The 19,530-nt window shown below is 40.8% G+C and overlaps 1 protein-coding gene across 3 annotated transcripts; it reads right to left on the reverse strand.

Annotated features, from left to right (window-relative positions):
• Positions 1 to 689: 689 nt before the first annotated feature.
• LOC122625631 (probable serine/threonine-protein kinase DDB_G0267686) lies at positions 690 to 16,603 on the reverse strand. Of its 3 annotated transcripts, none has more exons than XM_043805727.1 (3): positions 16,467 to 16,603; positions 11,105 to 12,181; positions 690 to 2,622 (listed from the first exon to the last, which is right to left on the reverse strand). In XM_043805727.1, the coding sequence occupies exons 2-3, from the start codon at positions 11,930 to 11,932 to the stop codon at positions 1,294 to 1,296; spliced, it is 2,157 nt and encodes a 718-aa protein (XP_043661662.1). In that variant the 5' UTR covers positions 11,933 to 12,181; positions 16,467 to 16,603; the 3' UTR covers positions 690 to 1,293. The 3 variants fall into 3 exon arrangements, with proteins under 3 accessions (XP_043661662.1, XP_043661663.1, XP_043661665.1); XM_043805728.1 differs by having other exon boundaries at positions 16,454 to 16,599; XM_043805730.1 differs by lacking the exons at positions 11,105 to 12,181; positions 16,467 to 16,603 and adding an exon at positions 4,041 to 4,251.
• Between the last annotated feature and the right edge of the window lie 2,927 nt (positions 16,604 to 19,530).

Below are 19,530 nucleotides of genomic sequence, written 5' to 3' on the forward strand. Positions count from 1 at the left end.
ATATAGAAAACATATAGATTTCATAGGTGCCTTTCTCAACGGTTAGCTTTTCGGGAACATGAGTTTCAGTGGTGCCCAAATTGGAGCTTGACTTTTTAGCAGCCGCTTTTCCTTGTCTTTACGCTAGTTTTGCTTACATTTCTCTTCTCTTTTCTCTCTTCCGAAGTTCTGTAACTCTGTATTTCTGTAATTCTGTAATTCTGTATTTCTGAATTTCTGTTCTAGGGCGAGGTTCTGGTTTGTTCGGGACTCGAGCAACCGGCAATCAGAAAAGCCAGCACCCGGAGCAGGAGTGAAGAGATCGGGCCCCAAGGAAACGATCTATGGCAAATGCTTGGATCCCAATGCCGATTTGTTGCGGTTATCTACGGTCTATGGTTTTATGTACGATTGTAAGGTTATTTTATAATTAATACTGAGATGTCTGCTAGTTAGACGTCTCAGGTGTGTCGCTGACCCCAGTAGTCCCAGACCCATTCTAACCTATCTAGTATCTATGTATTTTATGTATTTCATGTACTGTAATATTGAAGTTGTGGCACACAAGCTAAATATTGGTTCATCGCCCTTCGAACAGAATAGAAAAGTAACTTTGGTTTGTGTTCTATGTTGTGGTTTGTGTTTTACTCGGGGGAGAGATGGCAGATGTCTGCACAGAGTCTGAGCTGTGCAAAAACAGAAAATAAATTAATTCACGCTAACGAAATACATATTTGACTAATGTTCTTATTTCTTCTTTTTTACAAATAAAACTATACTTTTGGTCTTAATAATTTAAGCGTTGCACGTATTGAAAGCACATTCCAAGTTCCAACCATATATAATTGTTCTACTCCTATTTGCATGCTAGCTAGTGATAGTTAAAAAGGTTTCTATTTTAAAGTCTCAAAGACCTCTTTTAGAAGTATTCAATCATTGATTGAACCGTTCAGCATCATCATCAGCATCTCTCCCTCCCTGGTGTATAAGTACCTTTCTCCAAGCTTTCTCCTCTCCTTCTCCACTTTTTTCCGGCTAAGTAACACTGCCCCCTTCCAAGCCAAGCTTTGTACAAGTGGTGACCCCGATCCTGGCCAAACTAAAAATAAGTTGTACTGTTTTCTGAATTGGTTTCTGTATTTGCCTACCCTCTCTGTTGACTATTTCAAATGGAATTCACTTGCCATGCTGCGGGGCGAGGAGGCTCCTGCCCAGCCTGATCCTGCTCAGACCCACACCGATGCCCAGGCCCAGACCCACGGCCCCACTACTTCCGTTCCCCATCGCTGCCGTCCACGTCTTGGGGCGCCACTGTCACTTGGGCTGAATGCGGGCCGAGCGTTCCAGCTCGTTGAATTGCCCGTAGTACAACACCTCGCTGATCAGCTTCTCCGCAATGATCCGCTGCGTGCGGTCCATGGTTCGCAGTTTGAGGGACACGTTCGAGCCAATGAAATCGCAATCATCCCGATTCAGGGACTCTGCGTAAAAGGCGGACGCTGCAACGGCCGCCTGGGCAGAAACACTGCTCTTAATGTGCCCCGGACTGGCGGCCGATTCGGTGGCCTCGTCGTTATCCGGATCGGGTTCCTCGCCGTCCGACATGCTCTCCCTGGAGCCCAGCAGCGAGTTCATTAGCATATGACCCGCACTGCCGGCACCGGTCAGCTTTCGCATATTTAAGGGCATGGCGGTTGTGCTGGCATCACTGCCTCTGGGTGGCAGGATGAAAGCACCGAAATTGGCCTTCGCCTGGGCGACTCTCAGGTCCTGGGCCATGTCCACCAACTGAAGGCGGCTCTCCTCGCCCGCTGAGCTATAGGAACGATGCGATTCGGGTGGTGGCGGTGGTGCGGGTCCAACGACACCACCACCACCACCACCAGCCGCCTGACCATGGAAATAGTCCACCAACTCCTGCTTGATGTCCAATTCGTCGTGGCCGTGATGCAACTGCTGCTGCTGCTGATGCTGTTGCAGTTGCTGCTGTTGCTGCTGCAACTGCTGCTGTTGCTGCTGCTGCTGTTGCAGTTGTTGCTGCTGCTGTTGCAGGTGGTGCTGCGTGTGCGGATGGTGGTGCAGCTGCTCATGCGCCTGCCTTGGCGTGACCGCCCTGCCGCCGGCGGGACTGTTGAGCAGGTGATTCTTGTGCGCCTCGTGCATGTTGGTATTCGGTATGGGACTGCTGCCAGCTTCGCTTAGAGTGCGGTCGGACTTGATGGGATCGCTGGCCGGGTCATTGGCGTCCCTACTACTCGACCCCCCGCCGCCAGGACCTCCGCCCGCCGGCGATCGCAGCTCGACCTTGGCAGCCAGTTGGCCCAGTGCCGCTGCCGCCGCCACATCCTCCTTGGTATTGTTGTTATCCTCGTTGTCCGAGGTGTCCATGGTCTTCAGAGGACTCTGCTGGAAATCACTACTGCTGCTGCCTCCACCAGCTCCGCCATGATAGCTCATGGGCAGGGGAACTCGCAGTTGCTGTGGCGGCACTCCGCCGCCTCCGCCTCCGCCACCTCCAACACTTCCTCCTCGCTCCGAGCCACCGCCGCCGGAGCCCGATATCGGCGGCGAGGACTGACCCGCCGTATTCCAACTGTCCAGCGTCTGGCTGCTCGCTATCAACATGGGTATGTTCAGGCCCATCTGGAAGTAGAGAAACGGAACGGCCACGAAGAGATTAGAAATAGGGCACTTGCAGGCAGGTGTTCAAAGGTTCCTCACTTCGTCATCGTGACGCAGTCCAAAAGATTGGACCATCAACATCAAGATAAGCAACTAATGTGGAGCCCATAAAATTATTAAGTGCAAAGTGGGAAATACTGTGGTTCAGTTTCAAAATCGAATCAAAGTCAAACCACAAAGTTTTTAGAATATATATTTATGTTTATCTCCAATTGCTTAACTCTTATCGAAATGGAGTATGTTAATAGATCCGATAGTGGAACAAAAAGTGTCATAAATGGGATTCTAATAAATTGTCAAGATAGCAGGGAAATTGGTTTTTAAAACTAAAGTGTTACGGTGATTGTTAAGTAAAATCATCCTGGCTCAGCGCTATTTAAAGTATTTAAAGTATCGTGATATATTTTTGCAGTATCATGATGGATAGGCATTTGTATTTGATAGGAAATTTCTGACTTAAAGGGAGTTTCGTGTTTCTGTTTAAAATTTGTGTTTTTTTTATGTGTAAACTTGTTAAATTAAATTAAATTATATTTCTTTGAATTAATAAAGTAACAAAGTTGAATACAATTTCTTGCAATTCGCGAGAACTGAAGAGATTTACGTCTTTTTCTTAACAAATTGTGGAGAACATTTAATTTCGTCGCGTTAAAAGTCGAAAGCAATTTGCATATAATAATGCTAATCGATGCCAAAAACAATTGAATCAGAAATTTCGGATTCTGTTTTTTCTCATCGCATTCCAATGCCGGTCAAATTCTGGGCGAAAAGTTGTTTTTGTCACTGTTCTGAGTGAATTCGAAACATAAATTAAGGCCGAAAGAGTGCGAAGTCGGACCAAATTATGATAATAATGGTAAATAAATAATAATTTGACTGCGCTCAGATCGAGTTTTTGTTGCTATTGCCTTTAGATGTATGTATGTATATCTATATATGGCAAACACACGAAGTGATCAAAACAAATTAGCAGACACACGCACGCACACAGGTGGAAAAAGCAAAAAAATCAAAACAAGATGAAAGAAAGTTGAGACTGGAGAAGTTTGTATGCTCTTGTATGAATAATAATATTTTGATGAACTTAACCTATAATGGATATTAAATGATACAAATTGTAATTCCTATTATATCAAATTAAATATTTATGTTATGAACCCACACATTGATATAATAGCAAAGTTCGTATGCTGCAGCAAAGCAGCACTAAATTCATATGCTAATTAAGGAATTTAAATTCTGATTAAATCGAAATACACTTCGGGTAGGGTATCATCACAACAGACACACACACAGGTGGCAAAGTGCGCGAACTTTCCAAACAATCGCCCTTCGAAAGCGCCCCGCTCCCCGGCAAACCAAATAATGCTGAAACTTACGTTTGTAGAGTTTGTAGTGGCCACCGATTCCGGGGGAATTAGATGTGGCATAGCAGGGGATCTCAGATTAATGATATTGTTATTATTATTATTTTGATAATGCATTTCGCCTGTTGCTTTTGCTGAGGATCGCTATTTACACTTGTTGTAGCTAGACCTTTTTTTGTTTGCTGTGTGCGAAAGCGACGACAACGCGACTCGAACTCGTAATATTTTTGTCCGAAATTATTCTAGCGGCGTAGTAAAAATTTTCGAACACCGAATAACGTGCGAGCGCGGGAGAGAACAAAAGAGAGACAACAAGCGAGAGAGAGAGTAAAAAAGCTGCGATTTGAAGAGAGCGATTTAAGAGAAACTTGCTTTTTCTTACCAAAGTGTTGGTGACTCATTAAGAGGCAGATAAAACGGAAATAACGGTCTACTTATCGGAAACTCAGGAAATAACTAAACAATTTAATTTTGCTGTTTCAAAGTTCAACTTATTCTTCACTTTGTTTAGCATGAATTCGAAATTTGTGAATTTAAATCACTTAAGTACATATTATTAAACTGAAAATTAAATCCGAACATCGCATTTCATATTGTTGTCTTGCTGTTGTCTTTTGTGAAAACTTTCGCAAATGTCAGCATTATTTCGCAGAGAGTCTTCTGAGACGCGAAAGAGAGTGCCCAAAGAATCAAAATTCTTCGTCTAGAAGAACCCAAAGAGTGGGACAGACAGATGGAGAGTTGTGTATAGAGAGGGTTTTCAATGGTCAGGCGAGGCATTAGCATTAACCTACCCCACGTTTGGGGCCTCACACGAAAATAATTCAGCAACCACTACAATAAAAAGTTGAATGTGGTCAGCAGCGATCAAAGTGGGCGCTCCCTCTCTCTTTCTTCCCGCTCCACCCTGGCTAATGCCATCCCTTTCTGTCTGCGACGATCTCTTTGATTTTGCCTTTTTTTTCTGTCTGAGTTGTGGCGCCTAGAACTTTCCATCAAAATGCTGCGACAAAAGCGGTTGGGCACCAACATTTTGGAAATACGCTCTATTGTTTTACAAAATTACATTTCTTTCGAAATATATAAACACGTTGCTGTCAAAAGTGTCGATCTAAGATTTTTTACATTGCCCATTGAAAATAAATGTTTTTGCCTTTATATTTGAACATAATTTTCTTTTCCCTTTTTCGATTTCCATTACTTGCCGTCAAACGCCTACAAATGTCAAAAATCGAATGTTGCCTTTTGGGGCATCCCGAGAATAAGAGTTCAACCTGGGTTGTTTATTTGTTGTTGCCCCGCTGCTGTTTTTAAGTTTCCTCAACTACACCGCCCCATCAGCCCATTCCCCCAGCCCCCATCCCCCAATACCCCACCACTATCGCCATCTCTTTCCCGCTGCGTGTTGCTATTGTTGTTGCAGCTGCTTTTGTTGTTTACGCATTCGGAGCAGAGTGTGCGTGCGTGTGTGTGTGTGCGCGGGTGTGTTAGTGCGCTGTGTGCGTGTTTGCATGTCTGTATTATTATTTTGTTAAGGCAAATAAAATAAAACAGACATGAGAATGAACTCGCCATCCCTCTCTCGCTCCCACCTACACTCGCGCCCGCTCGCTCTTTCGCTCGGATTGTGTGTGCAACTGAAAAATGTAAACAAACTGATTATCATCCAATCCAATGAATAAATAACACACTACACAAACTACGCGTCGTCGTCGCTGCTTCTACTCCTTTGGCACGAAATCCGCCCCAGTCCCACCACCACCCCTTTGGCCCCCCGTTCCCCTTCCCCGCCCCTTTCTCCGCACCGCCCCATTCACATTTGTCGCGAGCTACCTCTTTCCACAGCTACAGTGAAGCATCCCAAACGCTTTAAAAAAACAATTAGAATAATAATTTGTATTGTAATACACGATCAAGAAAACAACATTTTCAAAGGAACTATAAAAAGTTAGAAAGATTATTGTACGGATGTATGTATGTACATATATACATATATCAAAAGTATCTCAAGAAACTCCAGCTTGCATATTTACTTAAGAAATCGTTTTTCGCAAAGGAGTATTTCCAAGAGGTTGCAGTTACCGAGGTTGGACTGTATCTATCCGGCTGCTCACGCCAATGTTTTTGAAGTACGACGGCGATATTTTCGCAAAAGCGCATACACCGCAGCAACAACAAAAATAACTGCTACACTAACATTAATGAAACTGCCATGAAAACCGCAAGCGCAAGCGCCGCAAACAAAGCCCCCAACCCCCCTTCTTCCTTCTCGCCACCGCCGACTAAAGTGGGGGATTTACCCTGGAAAGGGGAGTCGTAAAATTAACAGTGGAACAAATTGCAATTGAAAATGCATTGCGGTGTGCGCAGGTGGGTGTGTGTGTGTAAGATGACTTCGTCACCTGGCAGGTGCCAATACCAGAGTTGCCAAGTGTCTCGGTTAACGGGTTAATCCCCAGAAAGCTCTGCTCCCTAATGCTGGGAAAGTTCCCCACTATTTCCACACATCTTTGCAATGTATTCGAATTGTATTCGAACGTATTTATCAACTTGTATACATAGTATGACTAGTTACGATTTCTAGAGTTGTCAGGACCCACGAAAAAAAAACTTAAAACACTTGTTTTCTGGGAACTTCATCTGATTTTCCTTATTGTTTGAACTGCCTTTTATCCTTTTAACTTTTGTTCAAATAACAAATGTTCAAATACCTTCAAGTCGTTTTCAATGACTAATTCGCATGTACGATTTCTAGAGTTGCCAGGGCCATCCAAAAAAAACTCAATTTCCTTACCCTCCAGCGCCAAAAACTCCAAAATTCTTGCATGAGTTTGGAATCCAAACTTCAGATGGTAAGAAATTGCAGCGAATTCCAAGCGCATTTCCCAACAGATAGCCCCAGATTTGCCGCCCTCTACAACAAGCCCTATTCCCTATCATCATCACTATCATCATTACCATCTACATACTACACACACACACACACACACACACACACATACTATGCACACACACATGTATGTACGTACATATTCATAAAAAAAACCATACGCTGCGCGCTCGGCTCTAAACAACTTTGCAATGAATGAGTAAACAAAAACAAACGCTGACTTCGCTGCCGGCGTCGCAGTTGCTGCATATTTGCCTTGCACTTTTCATTCCACCACCGCGGGGGTGGGGGGTGGGTGGTTTATAGGCAGGCAATGCGAGGGAAAACAAAACAACGCGAATTACAACAACAGCTTGATACTCGGCTACTGCTACAACAACAGTAGGAAACACAAACAAGAGAAAACTACACTCGAAAAAACGAAACAACTTCAAACTGGCAAACGTGCCAAACATAAATGAACTTCAAAGTTGTTGTCGATTGAAGACAGCAACATAAGCAATGTTTCGAATTGTAAAATAAAAAATTTAAATTTATTAAATGCATTTGTGTTGAATCCAATTGACTTTTTATCTTAATTCGTACAAAACTTAATTAAACTATAAAGGTAATGCAAATAATTCATCCATTTATACACAATAGATCATAAAGAATTTGCGTTCGTATTCAACATTTAAATCTAATGTACATAGTAATCACTTTTGTTTAAAATTTTCTACAAATTTAATTTCATGTAATGTTTTATTGAAGAATTTCTTATCATTTCCTATCTGAAGATTATATGGTTGAACTATAAAACTTATGTAAATGAATCAATAAAGCAATGTCAATTATCAAAGTACTTTTAAGTCCCAAAGCACTACAAATAAATAGACAAATGGATAGATATAATAATTATAATAGACTAGGTAAGCCAAGTTACAAATTTAACCACACGTTTAGATTTTTAATTAACGAAGAATGCAGTTTACTTGACACCTAAACTGAAGAATTCGCGTTTTGCCAGTATCTGCAATCAATATGCTTCTTTCAAGCTAAAAATGTTTTTTTTTTTGCAGGTGTTCCAGGTTGGGGTGCAAATTGTGGGTGGTGAATGTGAGGCGGTGCGTGAGTCGTTTGCTAGCCACAACATTGCGGGACAACAACCAAAACAACAACAAAAACACAAGCTCGTCTTCGGCTTCACCTTGTTTTTGTTTTTCTTGTTCACTTGTCTTAAGGAAAATACCGCAGAGCAAAACAATTGCAAAATATGAACAAAAATACATAACAATAAGTGGGCGGTGGGCGTGGGTGGCGTTTGTGGGCTGGGGGGGTGCTCGGGAGCTCTGTTCGTAGGTGGGCGTTCTGAAAAGGGGGCGTGGGCGTCGTTGTTAGTGCCTGCACACGCAAATAATAATGACGCAGAAACAGAAAAACAACACGAGACCAAAGCCAAACCAAAACACAAAAACGGGAGCAGCGGTAGTAGAAAAAAGTTTAAAAAAATTTCATTGGGAGTGGATTAAAGGGGGAGCACGTCCAGTGTGAACCGATTTTCTACTGTCCAAAGTGGGATAAAGAAAATCCCCAAAAAAAAAATGAAACCCCGACATTAAACGAATTAGAGTATGGGAATCTAAATCCTTTAAAATATTAAGAATGGGATAAATATGAAACAAAATATTAAACAAAATATAAAATAAAAAAAAATCATTAAAAATAATATAATTATATAGTTATTTATACTTAGAATTTATAAAAGTAAAAACATACAATGACTTTTAGTTAACAGGTTTAACATAAATAAAGTAAGAAGATTATAGCCTTCAAAAATAAATGTTTTTTAAATGCAAGGCATTTTTCTTAAAATATAACGTTTTTTGAAGAGCTCTATTTTGATGGCCGTAAGTGCCAAAAATTTGGTTTGGGGACAACAAAACCGGAAAACCAAAGGTGACATGACTTGGACAAACAAGTTGCATGCATTTAGCCGAGCCACGCCCCCGATCTCCCCATGCCGCCCACTCCCTAGTAGAGGGAGGGAAAATGAAAACAAAAAACTGAGAAAAAGTCCAGGCGCCAAGTTTTATATTCTTTGCCTTGCAAAAATTTCATTTGTTTTCTAGAAGCGGCAGCAAAAAACCAGCAAAAAAGGAAGAAGAGGCGGCGAGCACAGCAACAACTCCTGGCATTTTGTTTTGATAAGTCTGACAAACAACAGAGCCAAGTAAAAACCAAAGCTTCCAGCGAATCACGACGCAGGGGGGACCTGGGGGGGGGCTTTGGGGGAGGGGGAGGGAGGTAAGGTGGTGTCCACCGGGTAACCACAAAACAAAACGTCACTACAGCAACAGCAAAACAAAGAGCCAGTTCAGAGCGGAGTTTGGAGAGCCGAAGTTTGCGTTAGTATGATTCATTAATTGGTTAAAAGTCGATAGCCACGATGGTTTTGTTAATTAATTTGAATACGCCACTGGAAACAGATTAGACACAGTATTATTTGAGTAAATACGATTTGCACTATGCCTTTTCAGTTAGCTAACCAAACAGTTTTCTTTGCTTAAGCAAATTTCAAATTTCTAATTTAAGATAATCTATTAATTATATCTGCATAGTTAGCCCAAATATTACTAAAGTTAAAGATAGTTTTTTGGTCCTGCTTATGAAATGGATAATTGATCACATTACAGGCTATCCCAGCCATACAGTTATGTTAGGGTACTTAAATAACCGAACGGAGGAAAATGAAACCCGTGAAAAAATCACCGTAGCAAGTGCTGCGTCTTCTCTGCCGGCGTCGCAGTTGAGCCGCAGTCGCCAACACATTTCGCCGTGCAAAACAAACATTTCATCATTCAGAGAAACAGAAACAACAACGACAACAAGAGGCGAAGGAGAAGACGAAGAAGAGTTCGGCGACGAAATGTCAGGGCCCCCCAGTCCAAAGACACCCCTCTACCTCCTCCTCGCACACTTTTTGCTTGCCTGGCGCGACAACGCATATAAAAACAACAAAAGTACCAACAACACCAAGCAAGCAGACAGCGCGAGAGAGAGGGTCAGGGAGAAGGATGGGGTGCGGGAGAGTGCTGGGGACAATGCCTCGCACACACACCACTGCGCATTTCTAAGAAAAATTTATGCGTAAAATTTTAATTCTGTTTTGATCGTCAACAACGAAAAAGAGCACAAACAAGCCAAGCACACCAACACTCCCACCAAAGAGAGAGCGAGAGCGCCAGAGAGTGGGGCCAGTGCAGAAATAGCAAGTCACTTGCGCACATGTTTGCCTGAGCGCCAGCGCCAAAGAGAGTGGAGCCCGAGTGGGTCTCTCTTATGCCGACTCTCTCTCTCTCTCTGTCTCTTCTATTTCACAGTTAACTCGAAGCCGTTGTTTTGATTGAAATTAACACTAGAAATTCATGTTTGCCTTTAAAATATTCAATTGAAGTGATAAGCTTCCAAAAATATACATAAAAAAAAATGTGTAAAATAAATATGGGTTGCTAAGCTGGAAAATTGGTCACACGTCACACGTGTGGTCCTCTAATGCTGAAAACTATTTCTATTGAATTTGATTTGATAAGAGTTCTAAGGAACATAATGAAATAAATAAATTCGTATGAAATATCCCACGATTTCGCCAAAAATGCGATTGCCCTTGGTTTGCCAATGCTTGTTTCCCAATGACACTTTTAAATTTTATAGAAGTAAAATTTTTTCGTTGGAAACAAATAAAAACCGTGGAAATGTTTGCTTAATACGATTTCTTGTTACGTCACTATATATTTCGGGTCAATCTTAGGCTAACATTTATTTAAATTTTCCTTCTTGGGTTAAGATCTGTTTTAATTCTGGTTAATTTTTCATCATTTCTAAATATGGACTTTGGTTTTTGGTACGTAATACACATAAATGTGTACAAATAAGATAAGAGCGTAACTCTACTCAATGAAATACAAATCGTTGATTAACAAATTACTTTCTACAATCGAGTTATGGTGAATAATTTGGTGAGTATTTCAATTTACCACAACCCAACAGATTTGCTTTCAATCAAATGAATTGATAATTTAATATAAAAAAAAAGAATAACCCAAATTTTGGTAAATTCCTAATCCGGGGATTTTCACAACTTTTGTGCTTGACGTGCGTCATTTGATGGAAGTGGATGGAATTTGTTTAAACTAAAGCAATCGCTTACCGCTCCGAAATATTTCAGCTCTTTGGTCTTGATGCGTCTGTGCTGCATGACGGTCTGTGAGCCAGGTGCTCCGCCACCTGGCACAGTGGGTGGTGCTCCTCCGTTGCCCGCCGCTGCAATCGTACCGCTCTCGTAGGCCGCTGCCGCGGCAGCCAGTCCGTTCAGCCCGTTGTGGGCGGCAGCGGCTGCGGATGAGGAAACGGGATTCGGCACCAGGTTGCCGCTGGGGGCGTTAACACCGGAGCCCGCGGATCCACCGCCGCTTAGGCTGCCGCCGCCCGCCTCCATGAAATCGAATCGCTTGAAGGCATACCACTTGGACGGATTGGGCTGGATGCCCTGGTATATCTTCACGAACATTTTGTGCTTCTCGCGGCGATACTGCGTGAGGAGCACGTTCATCTTCCGCTCAACCTCCGCCTTGCTGCAACCAAAACGCTCGGCTATTTCCGACCACGCCCGGAATCGACATAGTTTATCCTTATACTTGGGATCGGCGCGATTCCAGAGCTCTGTATGGCAGCGGTACTGCTCAATCAGCTCCAGAGCATCGTCGTTGGTCCACTCCATGATTTTGGGCGATGTATCGCCGCCGCCACCGCCGCCACCACTGCCACTGCCACCCCCCACTGGTAAACTTCCTCCTCCGCCGACGGGCAGTGGAATCAGCTGTTGTTGCTGTGCTTGTGGCCGGGTGACGTTTTGGTGGTTCTGCAATTGCGGGTGGCTTAAATACGGATGGTGGTGGTGATGATGATGGTGCAGATGGGACGTCTGATGTGCGGCTGCTGCTGCGGCGGCTACCACGCTGGCCGGATTGAAGTTCATTTGCCACGCCTCTCAACCGATCGCTGGATGGTTGCTTGGTTGCTTTAAATATGTTGCTATAAATATATATATACAGATCTATGCAGCCGAGCTCGTCTCTTGAGCTTTACTTCTGCTTTCTAGCGATTTCTGAAGCTGACTCTCAGGGAATGTCACGCGAAATGCACTCAATCAACATCGTCTTCTTGGGTCCTGTCGACTGCGTCTCATTCTCTTTCATTTAGCACTGTGTTTACTACTTTTCATTAACTGAAAAGACAAAGAATAATGGCAAAATTAGTCAAGTAAAGATCGCTAATAGTTGTATAAAACAGTCTCCTACTCCTAAGCAACTCATAAGACTTTTCTTAATGCATCCTCAATTTGAAAGCGGCGAAAACAAGTTTGATTCCACATATGTATTTTGTTTTGTTTACGTTATCACCGGGTTTTTCCCGCACGTCAAACATTCCGTCCCTGAGTCGAATGATAGCCATGAGTCATTCCACACACTCATTCACCACTCGAAACATTTTCAGCGAGCTGTTTGCGGCCAAATACATACATCGAATCGATCGCCATTGGTCATTGTATTATGATTTCGTTTCATTCGGCTCTATGTTCTCTGTTAACTTATTTGTGCGTCGAGGTGTTAATCAGAAATGGGAAATTTTCTGGCCAACAACTAAGCATGGCCAAGCAAACTTAACAACCACAAGCTTCAAGACCTAAGGCGGTCATCATCACCCTACAGAAATAGGCCCCATTGGCCCCTCTATTGCAATAGTTATAGTTGTAAGTGCGGTGGCAGTCAACGTGCTAATTGCTGGGATTTTTATTTGATTTGACATCTAATTGATAAATTCCGAATGACATTTTCTGTTAACGGAGGAGGGCAGAAGTTGATTGTGCGGAAGGGAAAATAAAGTACATATTATAAAATTCTAACATTTAACTCAGATTTTCGTAATTGGTTTGAACACAAAACGGGTATATAACAAATTCTTTTAATTGTTTACTGATTCAATTGACAGTTGCGTAAGTATTTAGTTATTACATTAACTTTCAGTTAACTTATATAGTATAATTCAACACTATTTCGCAATAAACTTATTGTTGGCCATTCTACAGCGCTATTAGCCTCATTCTTATCCATACTAATCCCCAACTATTGTATCTGCTCCCACAGCCAAAAATAAACTCGACATTCGAGCTTATCGGGGACGTCTCGAAGGGTAGATTAGGCGAAATTTTATCTAAACCCTGATGTGACGCAAAATTATGAAATAACCTGTTGCCGTGACGTAGCTTTATATCTTTTTAATGTCACATGAACTGCTGAGAAATTCCGTAAATGCTCATAAGATCTCAGTTCAGGGGAAAACCAAAAACCGATATTGCGTTGCTTCTAACGATCGCCATTATCTGAACTGTAACTGACTGATCGACATTTGTAATCACGGCAAACAGTGAAAACAATCGAAAGCAGCATTTTCCATTCAGCAAGTCCCCTTATATAAATCCCCAGCAATTTCTTATAATCAGTTTTTACAGAACACACGTCATCGTCTGCCTAGGTCAGTGGCACTATAGGTACGTATATAGTATAAAGCTAGGTATAGAACACATTAAACAGTGGAATAAAGTCCGCAGTGGATGACAAAGCAGATTTTATAAGGCAATAGCATTTCGGTGTGTAACTGTTTTTACACGGGCACAAATCTCGAATTTTGGGATAATAAGTTCAAAATTGTTTGTGTTTAAAAATGCTTTTTTTACCAGTGGGTTTTGATCCCGAACCTTTCTTAAGTAGGAGTTTTTGATTTTTTCTACAAATTTAGAGTCCTTTACTAAAATTTCTTTTGATGGCTTATGTGTACAGCGAAAATACGGCAGTTTCAGTGAACGGAGAAAATTCTGCCAAGAAAAACGCGTGAGTGGTAATGTTTTTTTCTTCGTAATCGTGTGTGTAAATGTCACAAGTCAACAGAAGCCGAAGCAGAGGCAACAACAAACGATAACAAAGATGGCAAGGCAACTGCTCGCGCCTCGTCATTCACAATAGACGGAAGTGTATTTCGCACACACACAATCTGCACCCAGGGACACGTGCGCTTTCACTCGCACCAACACCAGCACATGGGGCTTTATACTATGCGGCATCTCGCTTTTACATCAATCTTTGTCGAACGTAGATTTTCGCTTCCTGGTTTTGGCGACGAGCGCAATTTGCTTTACGTTTTAGCACTTGTCGTTCGTGCTTACAAAGCACAAAAGCGGCCAGCATATTAGGGATTTCGGACGGAATCAAGGCTTTGGGAGGGAGATCCTTTTATGAATTTTCAGAACAAACAGTAGTTATATGCTATACCATTTACCATAAATACTAAAACCCCACAGAACATGTAGATTCCAAAGTAATGCTTGATTTGCTAGAATGATAAATTTGGTTTGGTAAGCATAACCATTTTAATCAAACTGTATATTAAAGCTGACAACTGTAAACTTATTTGTGGGTTTTTATAACTGGATCTAAATCAGCAACCGCAACTATAATTACAAGTACATATGTATATGTCTTTGTGTTTTAGTACACGAATTAGCACACATAATTTTATGAAATAAATCGTTTAGTAATCGGTTTTTGTCTCTCGAGCAAAAGTTCGAGAAGTATTTCTTTTTGCGCAGATTGCTACGCTGCGCAAACAGCTGGATGAATCATAACGGTAAACTCGCGCACGGCTCTCTCTTACACACACACACAAACCCATAAGCAAGCAGAGTTGGAAAGAGACGGGGCGATAAAACCTTAATTTGTTTTTAGTTCGTTTTCGTGTGGTTTTTATTGTTTGTGTTTTATTCGTGTGTGAGTTTTTTCTTATTGTGTTTAGTTGTTTGCTTTTGTTGTTTGCGCTACACTATGCGTCAATTTTTAGACGCGACACATTTTGGTCTATTTTTAGGACTTGTTTTTTACGCCACGCTGCTTTTTTACGCACTTTTTCGCTCTTTATATTTTGTTCAAGTGATTTTCCAATTATTTTCCGTTGTAGCTTTAAGCTGGAAATACTCGAAATATCATTTTGGCTAGGTTTTTTTTTGGGTTTTTCCCTTGCATTTCGTGTGCGACCTCGTGGTATTTTTAAGTAGCACAGTTTTGAGGGATTTTCGTGGAATTCTGCGGTCAAATATTTTGTTGTATTATTTGTACTCTTGTTGTTTACCGATTGTGATTTGTAGAATTTGGGTTTTTCTGCGTTCGAAATTAATTTGCATGTCGCGAAGCTTTGATTCGTTATTTGATTACCAAGAAAATGTGCGCGACTGTATGGAGAGTTTATCAGGAATTTCTAAATGTCACCGTTTTTATTGTCTTGTAATGTGAGTCAGGACGGAAATGCTTAGGTTGCCATTTTGTTGGATGTTTATTTATAAATTAGGTGTGTTGTTCGTAACTTTTTGTTGTTACTTTAATTGTATCTGAACTTTGGTGAATTTCTGTACCGTGATAGCTTTGCGTTTTAATATCGAGTCTTACATAATCTAATTGATCTTAAAACGAAGCATTTTGAATGAACAGCTTTTTATATTCCACGCTTTATTTGACTGATTTCTTCGACCATTTTGAATTCGTTTACGACCGCTGACAAAATAAAGGTCTGAATCAGAAAACGTCGAATTTGCATAAAATCCATGTTATCCACAATTTAGTTTGTTTTCGCCTTTTGTCATTTTGGATAAAGAAGAAACCCAGGGAGAGAAACACAACACAGGCCAAAACAAATTAAACAACGCAAAAAGTAAACAACATCCAACGCGAAATTGAGCACAGAAACTTAAAAATACATTTCAAGGCGGGCGGAATGAAATAAAAAACAATTTACAATCGAACGCAGGCACACTCGCGAACGCACATGCTATATGTGTATTGAAATAAATTTGAAAAACACTTTTTGTTAAATATTTGTTGAATTATTGGGGGTGTTTCTTTATCAAACCAAAATAAATATTTGTTTCCGAAGCTCCACAAGGTTTTCCAGGGGTTTCAACATATTTGAACTATTCCAATTCATGGTTTGTATTTTGAAACTATGTTTGAGTATAGTTTTATAGTTCACTCGCGATTGTTACTGGATTTTAACAAATACTTTAACAAATACTTTTGTGTCACAATTTGAAAGTATGTTTTACTATACATAGGGAAACTAACATTTCATTTATTTGTATTTGTAAAATACACAGTTTTCGAAAACACTCATTATTATGCACCTTCATTTTAATCCCATACGGTTTTATATTATGTCTTTTAAATTAACTAGGCTAATTATTTAATGGTATTTAGCTACTCAGTTGCACTCTTTACAGTTTACACCGCATTTGTAATGAAGAAATAATATTTCACACTGATATTCCCGTCCATAAATGCTGTTTAGAAAATATTTCGATATTTTTGAGTTTTGCCATCACTTTTCTGTTATGTGTTTGGCAAACAAAAGGAGGTTGTGTCTATAACAAACATCCTTTTCGCAAAATCACACGTACTGGCGATATTTACCGCTATTTCAAAGGCGCTGTTGCGCTTTTACGGCTCCGTATTTTTCCCGTTACGCGCGCAATATTGCATCGAAACAACTATAGCTTTACCGTTAATTACAACCGCTCGCGAGCACCGGATTTCGTCGACTGTTTCGGGCAAACAGTCGCAAACCTATTGGCATCGATTTGTAAACGCACCGACTGCGACGCCGACGACGACTCCGACAGCGACTGCAGCGCCGGCAGAGGAATTGAAATGAGCACAGGCGGCAGCGGCAGAAGAAGAGGCAGAGCCAGAGTAAACAGTTGTTTCGTGGAAAAACAAAACGAACATCGTAATGAAGTTCTCTTTGGCCTGTTGTGAAATTCTACAGTGCCTTGTCATGCTTAAGACAACAACAACGTTGGTTGGGGGAGGGTGGAGAGGAAGAGAGCGACGGAGAGAGTTAGTGAGATTGCGGGAGAGAGAGCAGTGCAGTGCGCGCCAAAAAAAAAACAGTGGCAGACATACAGGGGCGGCTAAGAAAATAGTATTTAGCACAGCTATTACTCTCTGTGGGGAAAAAGTTCACAATGTTTTGACCATTTCAATAAGACGACACATACACATACATATGTATACAAATTTAAAAATTATAATGTAATTAGATGTTGTTAAATGAACTGCTCTGTTTTTTTAAATGTTTAGATATATTTTTCATCTCGTGTTTGATACATAATGAGCTTCTTGCGTGCTTTTTTTGCGACCTCTGCTGTGTGAAGGCTGACTGCGGCGCGACTTCGACGTCGACTGCGCAGTTGTTTTGATAAAGAGCAAAAGAAACACGGGAGCAACAACAAAAGAAGGGGAGGGGGTGTCGGCTGGAGAGGGGGTGGAGAGGGGCGGTTGCTTCTTGGGCCGCACACACATACAACGACACACGCGCAGCCGAGTCAAACAAACAAATAAAATGTGAAGCAGAAATGGCAAAAAATTAAACAAACAAGTAGACAGGAGCGGTTCAGTAAAAAAAAACGAGTTGAACGAACCGAGGTCGACACAAAATAACAAAAATAACAATAAAAAGCAATAATCACAATCTGCTTCGCGCCAAAATGAAACGAAATGTCTACTACGTCGTAGTAAAATTCCTAAGACACAAAAAAATGAAACAAAAGAAAGTTCAATGAATGCGGTCATGTTTCATGCAAATAATTGTGATATTCTAGCTAAAGTCGATGAGTTATTAACTAAATAATTTTATGAATGTAAAATGTGACCCAATTTGCTAAAAGCCTAATTTAAGAAAACTTATAATTATATTTATTATAATGTATGTATGTATGTATGTGAATGCAAAGTTCGTAATAATTACTTTTCTTTAAGAGCTAAAGAGTTTTAAAAACATTCCAGAAATCTATTCAATTCTATTTCAGATACTACCTTGTTAATACTTTTGTTCACTCAAATGGATTTTCTGGAAACTAATTAATAATAGAAATGCAAAGCTGTAAGTCTTCTCTTTTCTCCCCACTTCATAAGTTCGAAATATTTCCTGCTTTTCTATTTCGCTGCCTTTCTTGTGTTTCTGTTTCGGTTTCTATTTATTTTTGTTTAGTTTTGTTTGCTCGTTAGCCGAGTGGGCGGTACAATGGGGGCAGGTGCTCTCCCACTTCTATCCCTCTCTCGCTCCCACTGCCCCACCACGTATTTCTCTCCAAATGTTTCTCGCTCGCTCTACTTGCTTGTTTGTTTGTTTTTCGTGGCGTGTTTTGGTGTTGTTTTTGTGCTTGGTGCGTAGTTTTTACGTTCGTCATCGTTCGCCTGGTATTTCCGTCTTCTGCCGGCGTCGCTGCTCACGTTCTGCCGCAGCGCTGCCTAAATGGTTTGCCTTGAGTTGTAGTTGCACTATATATGTACATATTTGTTCTTTTTTTGCTTTTTGCGTGCAAACGGATTGCACTTGTGCACAGCGAAAAAAGTTGTACAGTGTATTGAACGTTGAATATAATTATTTATCGCTTTTGTTGAGGGGTATTTAACGTTGGTTATAATTACATATTTATGTACGCTTTTTTTTTGATAAATATTATTTAGATATAAGATTTTAAAAATTAAGTTGATATATTATTCACCTAAAAAAAGAGTTTATTTTTTTCTTACGTTTGCAAGTTAATAAATATTTGTGTATATATGTATGTACATATGTGAGTTTAAGAAAAAGCACCATTAAAATAAAATGTATTATAAACGAAATGTAATCATTTACACAAATTGTTGAGTTTTGTTTTATCTGCCTTTACTTCATATTTGCCAGATACCCTTTTGTTTCCTTCGCAGTCGGCCCGCTGCTTATTCCTCTGCTGCAGTCAAAGTGCATTGCGTTTTTGGTGGCTGCGTGGGCGGTGTAATTTTGCTTTTGTTTTTATTGCTGTTGTTTTTCTCTCGTGCGCAAGTTCTCAATTCACGTGCTGCGCTCTCTTCCCCTCCTAAGTCCACAAGTCTGCTCATTCCGCCTGCTTTCTTTCTCTTGTCTTTCACAAAGCTATTGTAATGCTTTCTCTCTCGCGCCTGCTGTTTTAGTTTTCTGTTCTTGGTCGAATTTTTGTTGCGCCGTTACTTTTCGGCAAGCACTGTGGAATGCAACTAGAACATAACTATGTAGTTAAGAAACATCGAAAACATTGTTTTAGAAATTAAGAGACCTATTTATTAAAATTGTAACCTATTATGTTTCGTCATTAACGGTTTTTCAAACATAATATGAAATTAATGACATGCTGATGCTCTTAAAATTCTTACTACATCATGCCAACATTTTCGAACTCTAATCAATTTGGGTTCGATAATAAAATAACTTAATCTGATTTAAATTTAAACGCGCACAACAAATAAAATAACGAGTCATTGTTTACAGGGCATAATTTAGTCGACGCCACCCACTGTGAAGGCCACATGAGAAATGCTAATTAGTACAAATTCGTTTGTCACAATTTGACAGCGGAGAGCGGGGGCATTTTCTTTTTTGCGAGTAATCAAATAAGAAAGTTCGCCGGTGGGACAAGGGTGAGGGGTGAAATGTGGGGGTGACTCTGCCGCCAGC

Source organism: Drosophila teissieri, unplaced genomic scaffold, assembly GCF_016746235.2.
Source record: "Drosophila teissieri strain GT53w unplaced genomic scaffold, Prin_Dtei_1.1 Segkk31_quiver_pilon_scaf, whole genome shotgun sequence".
In the NCBI taxonomy this organism is placed as follows: Eukaryota; Metazoa; Arthropoda; class Insecta; order Diptera; family Drosophilidae; genus Drosophila; species Drosophila teissieri.

Excerpts from the sequence above, each read along its gene's own strand:
- LOC122625631 (XM_043805727.1), bottom strand. The coding sequence starts at position 11,932 with ATGAACTTCAATCCGGCCAGCGTGGTAGCCGCCGCAGCAGCAGCCGCA. Across the intron at positions 2,623-11,104 it reads AGCTGAAATATTTCGGAGCG|ATGGGCCTGAACATACCCAT; the intron begins GTAAGCGATTGC and ends CTCTACTTCCAG.